Below are 19,090 nucleotides of genomic sequence, written 5' to 3'. Positions count from 1 at the left end.
GGACCAAAAGGCAATGGAGAAGGTTGTTGCCCTCGCCAAGCAAACTGCAAAGTTTGCATTTGTTGAATTCTTTTTATCACTAGGTACTTATACTGTTGAAACCAGATCTGGTTTCATGGATATCTCATGGATATCTCACCATAATATCCAAATAAATGTGCAGTCCATCCTTTTGATGATACAAAAGGAGACCTGGAGCTCAAATATCCTACACCTTCAAAATGTATTTAATTTAAACAGAATGTCAATGCCTATGTGAAATATTTTGTTAATTTTATTTGCTATTTTAATATTTTCCATTTTGAAAATTCCATACTTACCTCGATGAACAATATCATTCTTATGGCACCAGTGAATAGCTTTGATTAGCTGATAGATATAACTTTTTACTTTTTCAGGTGGAACTCCATTTGGCATTTCTTCCAGCAATTCAAGCATATTCTAAAAATTAAATAGAGAGCCATTGATCTCCAAAATTAGGTAGGCCCACAAATTATGTATTAAAAATTTTAAAAGCATCTTGGATGATAATTCATCTAATACACAGAATATATTTTTTAAAAAATTGCTTTGCTTTCCATCTATAATCTTTTTCATGCTGAAGCAGGATACTGTATTAAATCAAGGTTCTCTTTTTTAAAGAAATTCAGGTTTTGCTACTTCCCAATGCTGTCTCCAATAACATTCCTGTGTACTCTTCACTCTCTGAAACCTATCAGGCACCATTTAAGCCTAATTTTGAGGGAAAAGCAACACAAAGTAGGGAAAAGACACTGTAATACATGGAGAGAGGAAATAGTCATTTTAACATAGTGCACTGTGCATCTCTGATAGAACTTCACAGTAAGATCAAGCTTTGAAATATTTCTGGGCGACCTGGAAAATATTCTTAAATGATCCCTAAGATTACCAGTAGTCAATATAATCATAACAAATATTTTAAAAGGCTACAAAATACTGTTGAAATAAAAATTCACAGACTCCAAACAAATCAATATGCAAAAATCTTAGTCTGGAGTCAGAGACCATTCTAAAATTCATGCACATTGTTTAAGTAGAAATTCCACTTAATCAATTTCCAGTAAATTTCCAGATTAACTAAATATCCTCCATTTCCTCTGTAAAGCGCAAGATTAAGGTCTATAGAATGGTTAGAGTTTACTGTTTGTAGATGACCATCTAGGACACCAGTTCTCAAAGTGTAACCTGTGGATCTCCGGGAGTGGCGCTGTCTCAGAGGACCCATGAAGTCAAAACTATATTCATAACAGCACTCAGCTGTTTGCCTTTTTCACTGTGTTGGCATTTACACTGGTGGCACCTTAGCATGAATCAAAGCATTAGATTCTTCAATGCCACATCCTTACATTTAAAAAAAAGGAAAAGGTCAATTTCAGTAAAGGATGTCTGATGAAGCAGTAAAAATTATGATGTTTATTCAATTTCAGTTCTTGAGTACTTGTCTTTTTAGGAATCTACATGATAAAATGAGGAATACAACTAAACCACTTCTGCTGCATATCAAAGTATGCTAGCTGTCTTGGGGAAAAGCACTTGGGTAATCAAGTTATAAACTGAACTAGTCATTTTTCTTGAGGCATACCATTTTTTACTTGAAAGAATGACTGATACACAAACATTTATGTTAACAGGCAATGGGTTTATTATTGTTATTTTAAATGAATCAATATTTTTATATTCTTCAGTTTTGACTTCTAATATGATAAATATTAATAGATAAAACCCACATAAATACAAAGCTCTTAGGGTTCCCAATAATGTTAAGAATGTAAAGGAGTCCTAAGACCAAAAAGTTGCTCTACAATTTTGCCCCCGCCAGTCAAGTTGCATACATATAACCAATCAGCTGCTTGCTTATAATACTCTCATACCTATTTATAACAGATACATGTTATTTTAATATAATTATGTATCATATAAGCCAACTAAATAATGTTTTTAAAAAAGAGGTTTGCTGTTTATAAGAAAGTGAAGTTTAATAATTTGGAAAGACTTAAAGGAAAGCCACTACACATAATGCTATCTAATCAAATGTGAATGCAACTAGAAAACACTGGCAAGGGACAGTGGTGGTGGTGAAGGATTCTGCACTGAGACTACTTTGCAATGTTTTTAAGTTTTCACTTCACTTTAAAGAAGCTGACACAGGATATCACTGATGCATTAAGGGTAGAATGTATGTAAGAAAGCCCATCAGAAATCCAACCAGAAGATCAATACCCACTTCTGAAGAGAATGTGGAAAATGAATGTATATTGATAAGTCTTAAGTTAAAATAAAATGTTTAAAGCATATATGTATCACTTTTTAGGGATTCTCCCCTGGAATTACCTTTTTCAATTAACAAATGCACATGAGGAGTAAAAGGGCTTTGTAATAAAGAATATAAATTGTATCTCATTTACTAATCAACTCTAAATTCCTCACTTATAGAGAGAAATGTCCCCCAATATCCATTCTTTCCTTACTAGAGTAATATATCTTATAAGTGGATGCATCAATGCCCAGAAAGAAGAGTACATTTTCCTCTGCCTTGCAGCTAGTATGGCCATGCAACTAAGTCCTGGCCAATGGGATGTGATAGCTGAAGCTCCATCCTGACCTTGAGGACAAGGGCCACTTCTGAGGGGTGGCAGACCATAAAGGTGGAAGCCACCTGGGATCTCCTGCAGCTGTAGAGCAGAGGTACCATACCCATCTACCTCTGTATTCGTACTTGAGACAGAAACTTCTGTTTTGTTTAAGCCACTGTAATCTTGCGTCTCTGTTACAATCCCCTACACCTAAGAGCATCTTTCTCCTTGCCCTCTTGAGACTCACTGTCAATCATTAGGCACTGCTACTGATGGGAGGGTGATGGTCACCTTCCACTGAAAAACCATAAGGCCAGCACAAGAATCCCAGGCTTGGAGGTCAGAAGACTGGAGTTCTGATTGCAGCTCTGCCACTTACCAGCAGAGACTGCAGACATTACATACTGTCTGATACACATAGGTGATTTCTCCATTTGTTCATACAAAATTGTAAACAATCACCATGAGTAGAATTAGAAATAAAAAAGATAACTAAAATAGATCTGGCCAAATTTTATTATTTGGCAGCAAAATTGTAGACCACATGATTATTTTTGACAACTAAAAAATAAGCATCTGATTTTACAGCAATCCTTTTTTAATAACTTTTTATAAAATATCAAATTTCAGGGTTTTTTTTCCCCAGTGGGAAGGATCCCTTAGGAAAATGTCTAGATTAACACAAAAAAAGAAGCCTTTAAACGGATTCTCGAAAAGCAACATAAAACAGTGTTTTAAGACAACAAAGTTTATATTTTTTCAAGTTTTGCTTGTAATGAAATTATTATATACATATATATTTAATTAGAAAAATAATTTGTAAAGGCTGAATTAATTGAAAAGTCATATTACTGGTTAGCTGTCTTGGCAACTCTGCTTTCCATTTCACGATGATGATGCTGGTGGTGATATTGTCATTTATGACACAGAAAGCACCTGGGAATTGACCTAAAGCAAAGATAAACCTCTCCAGTCTTAATTTTAGATAAGAACACAGGAAATCAGCAGTAGCCACCTATTTACTCAGTAAAGAAACCTCTGAAAGGTCTGTCTGGCTCCAGTTTATTCTATTCTTGTGAAAGCACTTATTTCAGTTCTTGACAATAACCAACTGCTGTAAGTCAGTTGCTGTTCAAGAAACTCATAGGTATACAATGTTGTTTACTGCACTGGACATTTCCCTTCAGGTCATACGATTAAAACCGTCACTAAGAGTTAATAACAATTATAAAAATGTGAAAGCAGGTACAGAGACAACTCGAACAATGTGTGCTTTTTCTTCTTTTCTCCCACGCTTCTAATTCCTTACTTGTGGTCTCATCTACCTCCTCAAGCTTTACCTTCTGGCTCCTGGCACATCTTCTTCCCTCAAATAAAGCTACAACACTGACAATTCAAAAAGGCTGCTTCATGAGCCCACTCATTAGCCATCTAGGTCTGATTCAGACACCCACCCTGTGCCTGTGCGGTATCTTACACATACTTATATCATCCTGTACCATCACTGTCAATTTATGTGCCTCTCCCTCAGAGGCCTTGCTTAAGTTTAATTAAAATAAACCAAGTCTAAAAATTACTTGTTGAAGATAGAGTCTAAGACTTCAGAAGCCAAATCAATACACTGTTTAAATTTAAGATTATCTCTGTATGGTTAAAGCTTACAAAATCCTTCAATGTTTTTTCAGGATTTCTAATGACTGTGGGTAATACTTTCATTTTTACAGTCAGATTAAGAGCACAAGGACAAGTCACACTCAACAATAATACTTTAATAGCATCAGAAAGAACGCTAAATAAAAGAATGAGGCAGATCTCTACTGTCAGTGACTTACTTTTTCAACATACTCAAACACCAAGTACAATTTCCCCCTCCGACGAAAGGCTTCCTTCAACTCCACAATGTTTTCCTGTTTGAGAGTACGAAGCATTTTAAGCTCTCGTAAAGTCGTTTCCTTGACTTCTTCATTTTCTAGAATGTAAACAATGGTGAATAGAGTAAAATTAAAGCTTTCAAACCACTATTCAGGAAATTCTAAGAACAATAAAAACATACCAATTTCACTTTGCACTTTGAGTACTTCTGCATAAGAAGTCCAAGGATGGAATATCAAATATCAGATTTTCTTTTTTTTTTTAATATCAGATTTTCTTGATGAAAGGATCAAGAATGAGAAACTTGTAGAAGAAAAGGCTTACTTGACCAGCACGAACCTAACTTTCTACTTGTATTTTCCTGTACTCTTTACTGCGAAGTTTATATGAAACAGACTTACAGATACGACATAGGAATCCACTGTTGTGTTAACCCTACCACTACATACAGAGGAAGGAGGAGTTTAAAAGGGTAAAAAGGAATCAATCACATCACTGTGCTGAGGAGCTTCCATGCAGCATCTGTAGCAGCTGAAATTTTCAGGTTGGGCCTGAAGCTTTGGCTTAAGAGAGCATTTTATCCCCCAGGATGCGTGAGTCACCTCTGTGAGCAGAGGTCACGTGCCCTGCACGCATCCACAGTGCAGCTCACAGTCGACCTGCAGGAACCTCTAAGGGTGACTGATCTCTCTGAACAGCGGCTGCTGCCAGTTCCTGCTGTCCTCCCGTGGCGTGTCCATCTGTCCACCCCCAGGTAGTGTAATGTACTGGGATGGAGAACTTAGGCTGAACCAATACACCCTTTCGTATCATTAACTCCACTCATGCTGAACCCTCAGACACAGAGGAAGGACAGAAGTCACATTAACTCTAATGGATCAATTGGCAGGGGAGCAAGTAAGGTACTATTTCATGCTAAAGGAATTTTTATAATAGCTTTAGATTTAGTTGGGACATCCTAACCACCATGGTTACATATGTATATACCAGGAAGGATATAGGTTCTTAATCCCTGATCGGCATTCCGAAAACCAAAAACATCAGTCTAAAAACTGCTATTTTTTTTCTAACTTTAAGGCAAATCTCTTTAGGAGCAAAACCTGAACTAACATGAAACCACTTATAAGTCTTTGTTTAACCTACTTAGTATAAATAATTCTTATGTTATGCTTTAGAAATAATACCTGATCACAGGATCCTAAAGTGACATGCCATATTTCCATTCTAAAATCTAAAAGTTATGAATTCTAAAATACACATGGCTCCAAGGTTTTGGGTAATGGTCAGAATCCTAGCTTGCAAGTCTAAGCTGTGTGACCCTCACATTCAGGCATGTCTGGGAAGGAAGAAAATAGGGTGAGGGACAGAGATGAGAAAGATGAAGATGCCTTCAAAAAAGAAATGTTTCCTAAGCAAGGTACACTAGAGAAAAGATCCTAAATGGGACCAAAGAGGGAAGGGAGATCCTAAATGCAGGGCCAGCAGTACCTCTGAGATTATGGTCCCCCCACACAGTTCAGGATCTTAGTTCCTGGACCAGGGACTGAATCCAGGACCTGGCAGTGAAAATGCCAAGTCATAACCACTGGACCACCAAGGAATTCCCCTACCCCCCCTCCCTTCAAACTGAGTTTAAAGAAAAGAGACTGTAATAAAACCATGGGCTTTGTAGTAGCCCCCGGAGTACCTGCAATAAACAGGAAACAAAGCCAATGCTCTTTTGTGAACTGGTTACACAAGTGAAATACTCTCCTTACTTCAAGAAAACTATTGGAGAATCCTGGAAGAGGAATTCTGCCTATCAGAAGGCAGGAAGCAGCAGTAGCAAAGGCGGACAGTGGCACAGGAGTAAACCAATCCACCCACATCAGGGAGGTCAACTGGAAACCTGGTCCTCATGGGGCCCATGTCGGAGCATGAAACAGGGGGCCACCTGGCAGTAGGGGCAATGAATGTGACGTGATTAGATGACTTTCCAAAGTAGCTTAGAGGCTTGTGGTGGGGGCAGATGTACAGCTGTTCTGCAAACCGGGGCTGGGCCAGAGAATTGGTGTTTTGTAACTGTCAGAAGTGCTAAAGACTAGGGAGGCTAAATGCCTCCAGTCTTATGAAGAAGGCTAACCTGTTTCTCTGCTGTCCCATCTGAGTTACTCCCAAGGTTGAGGTAATCAAACTAAAATCTACCTATCTCTAAGACACAGACTGCCACACAGATGGTCTTCTAATAAGGAAGTAATTCAGCAAGAGACAACTATACTACTCATGACCTGGTCCTTGTCTGCGTTTCCACCCCCACCTCATGCCCTTCTCTCCCTACCTTCATGTTAGTCTTTCGGTTCCCAAAAGAGCCCCAAACTTTATTTTTTAACCTTAGGGCCTTTAAGCTTGATCCCTCTGCTGAGAACCCTCATTACACTACCAGACTCTTTACAGGGCTAGCTCCTTCAGGCTTTAGTTTAAATGTTACTCGATCACTCAACCAAAGCAAGCCTCCATCCCCATTAGTCCTCATCTCAGTACTCTGACTTTTCATTCACAAACCTTCCCACCATCTTTATTTATGTATTTGTTTGCTTACTGGTTTACCATCTATGTGGCCAACGTTGCTAATCTGAGAGCTCTAGGACAACGGGTCTAAGTTCTGCTTGGTATTCAATAACACACACCCAACCACCTAGGACTGGACCTGGTACAGAGGAGATCAATAAATACTTCCTACACAAATGCTTTTGATGGTGCTACAAGGAAATCTTTGCCCATGTGTGGCTAGCTCTTATTCCCATAAAACATGGGAAGCAGCAATATGATATCAAACAAAAGGCACTTTGCCCTCCTAGTTTAGAGGACAGTGTTTTCAAGCTTCTCTCTCTAGAACTTTGAAAGGGCCATTTTTCAGACAGTAAGACAAACTGAATTTATTTTCCCTATTCACCTCTGCTCCTAGTAGTCTACAATGTGTGATTATGAAAAATGAAGGCTCCAGAAAACTGACAGCACCAACGCTCAAGAACACATATATATTTGGTCATTAGAACATCCCTAAGCTATGCTGGAGCTGGTTACAAATAAATGGTGCAACAAAGTAAAAGGTAAATAAAGCTGGTATACTTTTTCTAATCAAAAGCTTGGGGAATTCTTGGCACTGAAAAACAGGTACCTTTATATCATTACCAAATTGTGGCAGTTTCACTTTGCTAACAGATAAAGCCAAATGGCCAAAGCAACATGGCTATCATAGAAGGAACACTGAAGTAGGATCCAGGAGACCTAGATTTTGGACCCTTTTAACCAACTAACAATGTAACATGTGACTCTGGGCAAGCCATTTAACTTTTCATTCATAAAATAACTAAATGGACACGCCTCCACACCCACACAGTACCTTAAAAAGTCCCATGGCCTTTTCCAAATCTAATAATCCATGATTTCTTTTCATTAAGATCTCACTGATTATGAGCCTAAACTCCACTGATTTTTGGTACTTTGTTATATATATATTTATCATTCGAATCTATACTAAGTTTGCTAAACAACAGCTAAAGAGAAAAGAAAAACAAACCATCAAAAAGAAGGTCACAAAATCACTTAGTATGCAGAGCCACCTCATTTAAGCAGCTCATCTTGTTTAGGAAGTGAAGGTTCTTCTAATTTATGCCACTCAGTTATTAAAAGTTGAGGTAAGCACTAAGATTGTAATGAATGGGAACAGGAAGAAAGTGGAGTTATTAATTCTGTAAGTGAAAGCAAAAATACACACTCTTCATTATCTGGAAATTCCATTATTTTTGTTCCTATGAGTACTTTTAAAGGTTCCTGGCCTACTCTATGTACTTTATGATGAAAATTGTGGCACTGAATGATTAGATTATGGGGAAGAGAAATGCACATTCCACTTATACATGCTTCTCTCCTCAGAGGTTCAGAAAGTAGCAAAGCTGTTGAGTAAGGCAGATTTTTAAAGGTAGATATATAATCCACTGAAGTGGGCACAACTCCCCCTGCCTTCCAGTTGAAATAATCTCATGGCTTTTTATTTAGGCTGTGTGTGTGTGTGTGTTAGTCACATCAGACTCTTTGCAACCCTATGTACTGTAGCCCACCAGGCTCCCTCTACCCATGGAATTCTCCAGGCAAGAATACTGGAGTGGGTTGCCATTTCCTTCAAGGGAACTTCCCAACCTAGGGATCCAACCCGCATCTCCCGCATTGCAGGCAGATTCTTTACCATCTGAGCTAACAGGGAAGCCCTTTATTTAGGCTAGGCTACTCCAGTTCACAAATGAAGAAACCAAGTCTAGAAAGAATAACTTTCTCAGGGCAGTGAAGGGAATGTCACACCACGTAGAACACAGGGATAGAGGTGACATGGTGTAAAGGTAGTGGGTGACCTTTGGAGAGTGAGTCGGAACACCCAAATTCAGGCCTAGAATGTTTCTGCTTCACTACATGGCAAAGCAGCACAGTGTCAGTGGAAGAGAAGCTCAGTGAAGATCCTGGAGTCTGTGTCTTAGTCTCAGTTAATCAAATAGTTACTGTGGTTCCTCAGCTGTAAACTACTGTTAGCATTCTACTAGATGCTGCTGAAGGCCCTACCATGTGATTCCTGCTTATATGCATGCTGATAGACCTGGTCATCAATTACCATGGAGGGTGTTTAGCTTAGTACAGGTAGTGCTTCTGACAAAGTTCTGTAAATTCTACTGAATGATGACTAAATAGTAGGGTCAGAAAAAGGACATTAAAAAAAAAACTAACCTATTTCTAAACTTGCCAGCAAGGCTGAAAGTTAACACATGCAAAAATCAAGGAGGGAGATACAAAGTAAAAGAAAACAATTTTTAAGAAGAAAGATCACAGAAGCAAAAGAAATGCAAAGATAAATGATGAAAAGAGAAAAATCTAAAGATGAGCAGAAACTCTTCTGAAACTCTATTTTTAAAGAACTGTGGGCTTGGAAAAGAAGTCCAGAAATAACTATAACCTACTTTATGAAATCACAAACTTGACACTTTTGTATAACCAAAGAGGCACCCCAAAATGGACTTTAAACAGGTACTCTGTGGGGAAAAGTCAAGCCATCATTGTACAAAACCATAGCGGTGCCATTTTTGAGTCTGGATGCCTTGACTGAAGGAACATCAACAGGAGGCAAGAAAAATGGCCAGGGGGGGTTCAATGGTGGTGTTGCTGTCATATATACCAAAAATGATGAGAACTCTTACATCTTCAGAGATGAAGGCCAGATAAATGCACAATGGAAATGGATTAAAACATGAAAGGTGCAAAAGGTTCACCAAATCCAAGAAGAATCCCTGAAGTTTGAAAGAGATCCATTTTGGTCATTAAAAATAAGTGTGGTGAAATCATGACTAGCTCAAACTTAGTGAACTGATTCATCTGTTTAACCAACGGTTGGACAGTCTGTCTCAAGGCCTCTCTTACAAGAAATCAGATTCTTGAATTTAAAGATTATGAACCCTTGTTTTATACAAGTATACAAAATAAGAGACCAGAGTTCCCTTGAATCTGAAATCAGAATAGAACTTTCTAGTGTCTGAGTAAAAATAAGGACAACATAAACTGGAGGAAAGAATGATCAATTAAACATTTTCTCATGATTAAGAACAACTATGTCCATTCCAAGGTAAAATATTTATAGAAAACATAAACAGGAGCAAGATATGAAATACAAGCAATTTTGATAGAAAAGCAAAGACACAGCCTAAATCCTATCTTAACCATAGACTACTACACAACTCCCTGAAAGTCAGCCTCCTTGCCATGTATGGAGGCCCAGTGACAAGCGAGGAGGATCTCTCCTCACCCTATCACCCGTACATTCAGGAAGGGCCGAGAAGTTAGAATAAACAAAAGGTACTATCACATCAGATGATTCAAAAGTTTGTCAAAAATAAATTTTAGACCACAGGACTTCTTTAATTAAAGGTTGAACAGTGTTTTTAATTCTTGCTGGTCCAAAGTGAAAGTGAAGTCGCTCAGTCCTGTCCGACTCTTTGCGACCCCATGGACTGTAGCCTACCAGGCTCCTCTGTCCATGGAATTTTCCAGGCAAGAGTGCTGGAGTAGGTTGCCATTTCCTTCTCCAGGGGATCCTCCCGACCCAGGGATTGAACCCGGGTCTCCCACATTGCAGGCAGATGCTTTACCATCTGAGCCACCAGGGAAGCCCGGTGCTGGTCCAAAGCTATCTAAATTAGTGCTCTTGGATTATTTAAAGAATTGAGCATGGTAGACACTGACACATAAGAGAATGCTGATCCAAAAGTGATAGAAGATTATCATCTGAACATCAAATCTCAATGTACAAGATTGGAATTATAGGAAGGGTAAGAGGACTAGCCTCAATTTATCATTATACATAGCCTGAAAAGTACCTTTTAACTAAATAATCTCTAGTATCTTTTTGGTCTCTAATCATTTTTCTCTTCTCAGAAAAATACAAATACATACTGAGCAGAATTAATTCTATGGAGATTTCTGGTTGGCTAGGTATTTATTAGTTAAGTGTTTCTCTGTGGAAACTTATATTAATAGACACATTTATAATACTATCATTCAGGGTATCATCAAGAATTCATTATCTAAAAAAAAAAAGAATTCATTATCTGAGACTCCACATTTATGATGATGAATAAAGAAACAAAAGTAATCAAAATAGAAAATATTAACAAATGAAAGGATCTCAAATAAAAACGTCTTCACTCAAGCTTTCCTTCCTTTTAACAGGAGTTTTTAATTCCCACCAGTGTGTCAAAGTTTTTCAGGGAGAATCATAGCAAAGACACTGATAAATGACCTGATGAGAGTTATACCAGTTAATTGGAGAGAGAAAAAAAACTGACAAGGATGAAGACAAGGGAAAAAAAAAACCAGGAACATACTGAAAAAGAAGTGACAAAACCTTTTGTATACTTCTAATGACCTTTTTTTTTAATGACCTTTTTATTGTGAAAGTCATTCACTGACCTAGCCCTGCCAAAAGATAACACTTGATTCTTTTCTCTAAGAAACAGTACATAGTTGCTATTATAATCTAAATTGTGTTAACTATAAGATAAAGTAAACTTATTTTCATAATTTTAGTTTCTTTTTTTCAACTTAAAACTCTCAATTTAACTTTTTATTTACTATAAAATTTTGGTTTCCATTTTAAATAATAATCTAGGATAATAACGACTTCTTGAACTAAACAGCAGTCTACCTTAAAATGATGCTCAAAAAATTGTTCATGTAAATTTGTGGATACATATGAATTTAACGAGAAAACAGGACATTATCATAATCTTTTAAAGCTAACAGAAGATAATATATACTCAAAAAATATTCCTTGATACCATCAGCATGAAAATACTTGATTAGCTTGAATGTGGGTCAGACCAAGTTCAGATCCCATTTCAGTTTAACAATGTTTTTGCAGAATTATTTCATTACCTTCACAAAGATTTTTAAATTCTGGATTTAGAAAAGTCAGTATCATAATATCAAAAGAATATATTCAGGGTAACTAATAAAGGAAACTCATGGGAGCTATATGACAATAAGGGCAATATTATCATGAAGTGATATTTTTAATTATAATTAGCTTGACTAAAATTTAAGATGATAAACTGATACAGAATTAAGTGGTTTACATAGGGGTTGAATGGACATCCTCACCAACACTAGACTATCTATGTACACTTCACACTCCAAAAGGATGTTAACTGCACATGTTCCCTTGCTTTCCAGTAAGCACGGTAATAACTCAGGCAGGAGGAAAAGGGTAAAGACAGAAAAGATTGTGTTAGGTCTCCAGGGAGAACTGGAAATAATAGGAAAGTGTGCCTAGGATAGGCCTGGAACTGAGAAGTTAGGAATAATTGGATACGTTTTCAGATTCTATCACTGAAATATTTAGGAAGTATCCCTCCAGAAGTATGTACAGGCATGCCTACAAAGTGTCCGGGTGCAAGGTGGGTGAGGGATGGGGCTGCATGCTTCTGAGGTATAGTAACTGATAATGGCCCAGCAGAGACATGGGCAGAGTGGATTCGTGTTTTGTCAGCTCAGTGAAATAGGAACTGATCAAATGTTTCCCATAATGTTTAGATTACCAATACAGTCCTGGGATGCCACAACTAGAAACACTCTCTCTCACCTCAAAATTATGCAAAGTGATTCAGGCACGGACTGCTTTCTACTCTTTCACTGCTTTTTATTTACAGGTCTTAATTCTAATTGGTCAGAAGCTTCTTGAAAGTATCCAGACCTGATTTACCTTCATTGTTCTTACAGCACCTGGTTCAGTACTCAGTGAAATTTTTTTCTTGGCAATACCATCCAGCATGGTGCTGTTAGTTCTCTGACCAGGGATCAAACCCAAAGCCCCTGCAGTGGAAGTGCAGAGTCTTAACCACTGGACCGCCAAGGAAGTCCCCAGTGCTCAATGAATTTCAACAGATACACTGCTGCTGCTGCTAAGTCGCTTCAGTAGTGTCCGACTCTATGCGACCCCATAGACGGCAGCCCACCAGGCTCCCCTGTCCCTGGGATTCTCCAGAGAGATACACTAGTGATTGCCAATCTGAAGGTACTCTAACGTGGGGTCAAATATATCACTTAATTGAAGCTAAGAATTGGTATTCTATAGGATAGAGGTTGTAAAGAACTGGATGTTTTTTTTTTTTAAAGCAATGACATATGTGGCCTAGATAGCACTGCTTTTCAAAAATTTGATGACACATTATTTCTGGTGGTAACTGATGGTTGACAATGTGCCTTACACGATGAATGCACAGTCACAAGTTTTTATATGCAGGCAAAGGTTATGCTTTGATCTACTGTTGCAACCACTCTTTTTAGCAGAACACCATTTGTCTCCTGGCCACCTGTGGTTAGCCCAAAGCCACTGCTCAAAGAGCTCACTTCCAATGGTCTCCTAGTGGGTTGGCCTGGGGCTACAGCTTCCTATTAGACTACAGGTATATCATTTGAAGTAGGGCTTTTTTGGGTTTTGTTTTTAAAGAATAAGCTAAAAGTACTTTTTTTTTTTGGCCTACTCTTTAAGGCTGCCAAGACAAGGCTAACATTCCCAGCTGACGTGCATGTGCTCCACATAACCAGCACATCAGAGCTGGGTTACATCAAATACTACTGTCTCTACCCTGGGAAGTGTTAGTGAGGCCCATTTGCTATTTAATGTTTGCTAAGTCTCTAAGGTAGGGGTGGTGAATGTTCACAAATACAGAGGCTGGTATCTGACAGTACACGGTTGCTGTGTGCTGATGAAGGTAGGCTATGAATGCTATTGTCACGCTTCCAACTAGATATGATCGGTTGATGCTATGGTGGGATCTCTCACTCCTGTAGCACTAGTTTTCAAATGGCAGGCTGTGACTCATTAGTGGTGAAATCAAAACATTTGATGCCAAAATAGGTACTTATATGAATTTATATGAGCAAGAAAGAACAGAAAATGAAGAACCTCACATTAGTAAAATAACCTTGTGAAACTTTCCCTACAGTTTTATATGTATGATATTATGTATGAGAATACTGTGTTAGGAGGTAAAAAATATTTCTGCTTGGAGTCTCTGTCAAAAAAACCTGAAAAAATAGCTACGTGGATCTTCTTAGAGGCCACGTCTGTCTTTGGAGTCAGTTTTACTACTTGCCTGTATTTGTATGGCCAATAATAGTCTGGATTTAATACCTAATGGCCTAACGCTTTTTCTCCTGTACATTACTTTCACTGGGTACACTATTTTGTTGTTGTTGTTAATCTTTTATTTTAAACCTTCTCGCCCAGTATAGGCAAATATAATACTCTATTTGAAATGGTCTGTATGTGTGACCAAAGCCTCCAAGTATGGTATTTCTTCTTGAAAAGCTTTTCTTTTCCCAACGAGTTATTCTAAATATAAAACCATTCCCTCTGTACTGTCTACATACTACTTATCTTTATATTTCCATCTAACTAGGAAGTAGAGATCCCAGTAACCAATACCAAAGCCTTTAACACAGCACTCACTACTTGGATGAACCCAGGAAGTATTTACTTCAAATAAGTTTTCTCATTTTAAACTGTTAGTATGTAGAACAGTGTAAATAGCATGTCTTCTGTCCAGCATTTGAAGCAAGATTTCCAATGCTGTCTCTTTAAAACACAAAGTGAATTTTTTGATATCATGAGATTTGAAAATATTCACACAAGAGGAACTAGATGTTTCAAAGCAAAGCATGATGATCAGTAAGATATATTTATTATACTTCCTGAGACTGAGACTCTAAAATCTAAGGAACAGAGTCTAATCAGCTAGATTTCATCTCTTCCATATTCTATTCACAAAAACTAAATACAGAAAGAAAAAATATATATATACCTTCACTGTCCTTGAATTTCTTGATTGCCACAATTTCATGAGTTTCCTGCAAAGGAAAAGAGGCAGAAGAAAAGTCATTCTCTAGTGTTTTTCAAACTGGGAATCCCAACTGTCTGGAGATATATTCTGAAACAGAGTAGCAAGAACTAAAAGAATAAAAAAATAAATCCTCCTTGTCCCCAGTCCCTCATTTCTCAGTTCCAAAATTGTCTTTCTTACTACCCTGCAGGCATTGTCAGGGAAGGAAAAGGAGAATGGGGAGAGGCTGGGGGACTAAGGGCTGATCTGGCAACAGAGCATGGATGAACCAGCAGCGCCAATGTCTTGAGGCAATGCAAAAGTAGAAAGATGGACAATAGACAACATCTACATTGCCCTCTGAAACCCAGGGACACATTTAATTGGGTTTCTCAAATCAGAGAAAAAACTTCTATAACACTTGGTAGTTGCTGGTAGCAGAATACCTCTTCCAAGTCTCCTCCTTTCACATATCTCTTCCTAACAAACCTATCTTCCTAACCTATCTAGTTATTCACCAGCTCCTCCCCATTGACACCCATTTCAAATCCAAAATGGATAAATATTTGTCACCAAATACCAATCATTAACATCCCCCTATCTTTATTTAGCCCTCTTGAATTAACAGAAGTAGTTGGTGAGAAGAACCCTACTTTAAACTGAAACATCACAAGTTCTTTTTTTTTTTTTGGTCTTTTTTGGCTGGAGGAGAAGAAAATAAAAGCTAGAAAGGAAATGGAAATGCTAAGGATTAAGTATAACTACGCTAAATAATTCATGTCTAATATTCTAGCCTATAAAAGGAATAAAAAAGCTTTTGGCAAAATAATATATAGATTCTTCAAAGCCAACATGTCATATAAAAAGGTCTTCTGGATAACTCAGGCCCACTCTTTTTTTACTCTAAGTAGGGATACTTTCAGATCTGTAAGAGCAAACCTTTTATAAAACTTTGTCCCTGCATCAAAACAAAAACAGATACAATATGAGGCAATAACCAACAGGGTACAAAATCATTAACTTATCCAAAATACATGCTTTTCTCCGAGGTTCCTTATAAAAGCAAAGGAAATCATAAAAGTAGGGAGAAAAAAATAAATTTTTAAAAAGCGACCATTATGGTGAAAAACAAACATTATGGTGAAAGACAAACCCTGAGTCATAACCATGTCTATAAATCAAACCCTGTTTCTCACCTGCCCGATGAAAATGGTAGAAAGTACCAGCTTTCTTATTTGTGTTACAGGGGGAAAATTATCTGAAAGTGCTATAGGCTACTGAGGAAAAAGGTTCTTATTAAGGTTATTATGTTTTTGTTTTTTATGGGAGAAACAGAATGTAGAGTACAGAGAGCTTTGGGGATACAATTTATTTGTATATCGGCAGACCTTCTGATTTAAACTCAGCCGTCCAGGTACTTTCTGATACTGTAATGGTTTCATTATTGAGAAAGAAAAACTGCAAAGTCAAAAGTGATGTGGAGGATGATCACCTAGAATATTAACAGAGGTACTAGGTAACTCTGCTAAGCATGCTGGTTGGTGGTTTAGTCGCTAAGTTGTGTCCAACTCTTGTGGACTGTAGCCCGCCAGGCTCCTCTGTCCATGGGATTTTCCAGGCAAGGATACTGGAGTGGATTGTCATTTCCTTCTCCAGGGGATCTTCCCGACCCAGGAATCAAACCCAGGTCTCCTGCATTTCAGGCAGATTCCTTACCGACTGAGATACGAGGGAAGCCCACTCTCTCTTAATACACCAACATTGTTTTCTTACCCTGCGCCTTTTCAAATGGCTCCAGCTAGCAACCCACCTACAGCCTAAGGGAAAGTACAAAACCCTATCAAGAAAACTGCTCACAGCACAAAGAAAGGGGCAGCAGGATGGCATCCAGGAAGAGAGGCCAACTGCCCACATTTCAACTGAGTGTAGCATTTCATCCTATAGTGCACATTTTTTTGTTGCGTCCTAAGTGTTAAAGCTTGCTTTGATTTTATAAAAGGTCTTGCTTAGTTCAAAACTGCCCACTGATATGACTACATATTTAAATTTATGACTGCCACCATCTTGAAGAAAGAAATTCATCAGATTTCCCCCCAGCAATCTCATAAATAGAATTTACAGTATAAAACAGTTGCCTGAAGGGGGGGGGCGAGGGTCAAAAAATGAAATGTTTATTCTTTTATTTATCCTTTCATCAATACCATGAAAATCCTCTTTTGCCTCAACACACACATACACACACACACACTCAATACGGGTTTTGTATTTACTTACAGAACAAAGTCAAACAAATGGAAGTTTTCTACATAAAGTCAATTCAATGTATGGTGGAAAACACAAAAGCAATTAAGAGCAGAAGATGCTGGAAAAATTTAACATTTTTTATTCATACTACTTATAAAATTAATATGAACTCATATAAAAGAATATAAAGGGATATAAGAGTATAAAAAGAAATAAAAAACTGTATAACCCTTCCCAAAAACACTTGATAATATTTTCTTCCAGTTAATTTTTCTCAAATTGGAAGAATCTGACCACACATATACTTTGTTGTATGTTGCTTTTAATTCACTTGATATTGTACATGGAATATTCTGACCTGTCATTAAATACTTTTGAAAACCACTATTTTTAATAGATGGTTATTTAACCAATCTGCCAATGAACACACTTCAACATCTGCATCTTCATTTCCATAAAGCAAATTCTGTAACTGATAATCTAGGTCAAGGGGTATGAACTGATATATCCAAAAATATATTATTTTACAGTTCCTTTCAGCAGCATGAGAACCCGCTCTACAACCACAGCCAACACTAAATACAATCATTAAAAAATCTTTAGGTACCAATGAGATCAGAGGTTTATTTCTGAACTAATATTACCTGGAAATAAAAGAACTTAAGAAAGTTTTCTTCCAGCAACCTTAAATATTGTTTCTACTCCTATATGTCTAAAGTTTCCATTACAAACCTTGTAACTTTAAGGCTGAACTTTTCATAATTGCTTTATGTGTTTCATTCACTATTGCATCATAAGTGCCTAGAATGGCAGGCACATAGTAGGTGTTCAATAAATATTTCATGAATGACTATTTCATGAGTGAATTAATCAAAACTGCTCTATCGGTTTTGTTCTTTTATTTCCTTCATTTTTGGTTTATCATCTTTCCTTATTTCAGCCAACTTTTGCAATTTTTGCCTTATTTCAGCTTGCTTACCACTATAGAGGCCATATTCTCCTGGCTCTCCTTTAGGAGACAACTTCATCTGCTTGTTACCAAAAAAAAATTATTTTTAGAACTATGTGTTGCTCTTAAATCTTCAGAGCAGTATTTTATCTATTCAAGACTTTTCATAAGCCACACCCTCACTCCCATTTATAACTCATCCTCACTAAGACAGGAAGAGATCCACCAGGCTTGGTGTCAGGCAGCAAAAAAGGTAGTTGGACTTTTTATCAACCTGCATTTCAAAGGCAGATTGATGTACCCAAGCCCAATTTGAAACTTGGATTCTTAGTAAACATTCTTGTTGGGCCGGCTGGTCTGAGGCTGGGCCACCTGGGCAAAGTTCCCTGAGTAAGCTGTTTGCTAAGCCCACACTTCCTAGCACATCCTACTCCCATTAATTTACCTTCACCACACCTTGTCATGGGGTCTGTGCATCCTAGGATACAAAATGCTGCTTCAAATCCATCTCTGCCTCTTGCCCTTCTGTATTTGAGGCATTTTGTCTCAGAAAAGATCTGGCAATATAGATGCTGATAATGATCCAAGTCTTTTCCTATTCCTTTTGGATACTTTGCCATATTCTGGTTCAGAAAATAGAATAGATAGCATGTATTTTTCAAATAATCTCCCTGGACTTTGCTAATTATCTTTGATGTTTAGTTTCTTAATTTACAGAACTTTTACAAGTTCATGGCTTTGTTTTTAAATATCTTCATGCCACCACCTTGAGATGTTACATATAACATAGATGTAGACAAAGAAAAAATATGTGAAAACTCCAACGAACTGTGTTTTAAATTCAATTTATTCAAAAAAGCAAGACATTGCCCCCACAACATCTGCAAGAGAATGTCACCAGCTATAGTTAATAAGATAGACATAATCCACTACTTGTTTCAACATCTTATTTGTTTAAACGAGGAGCTACTTAAGAGCTCATATTTTAAACAACAAACTAAGGATATCATAAAATATGTAAGCAAACACTA

The 19,090-nt window shown here is 37.5% G+C and overlaps 1 protein-coding gene across 3 annotated transcripts in view; it reads right to left on the bottom strand.

Moving 5' to 3' along the window:
* CDKL5 (cyclin dependent kinase like 5) overlaps nucleotides 1-19,090 on the bottom strand; it is a 174,433-nt gene that overhangs the window by 54,488 nt on the left and 100,855 nt on the right. For all 3 annotated transcript variants that reach the window (XM_043458021.1, XM_043458023.1, XM_043458022.1), the window contains 3 exons: nucleotides 14,849-14,894; nucleotides 4,427-4,563; nucleotides 321-441 (listed from right to left, as the gene is read on the bottom strand). In XM_043458021.1, the coding sequence (XP_043313956.1) occupies nucleotides 321-441; nucleotides 4,427-4,563; nucleotides 14,849-14,894 (304 nt within the window). The remainder of the gene's footprint in view (nucleotides 1-320; nucleotides 442-4,426; nucleotides 4,564-14,848; nucleotides 14,895-19,090) is intronic.

This window comes from Cervus canadensis, chromosome X, assembly GCF_019320065.1.
Source record: "Cervus canadensis isolate Bull #8, Minnesota chromosome X, ASM1932006v1, whole genome shotgun sequence".
NCBI classification, from domain to species: Eukaryota; Metazoa; Chordata; class Mammalia; order Artiodactyla; family Cervidae; genus Cervus; species Cervus canadensis.
Note: the sequence above shows the minus strand (reverse complement) of the source record. Positions and strands in the feature narration are given on the sequence as shown.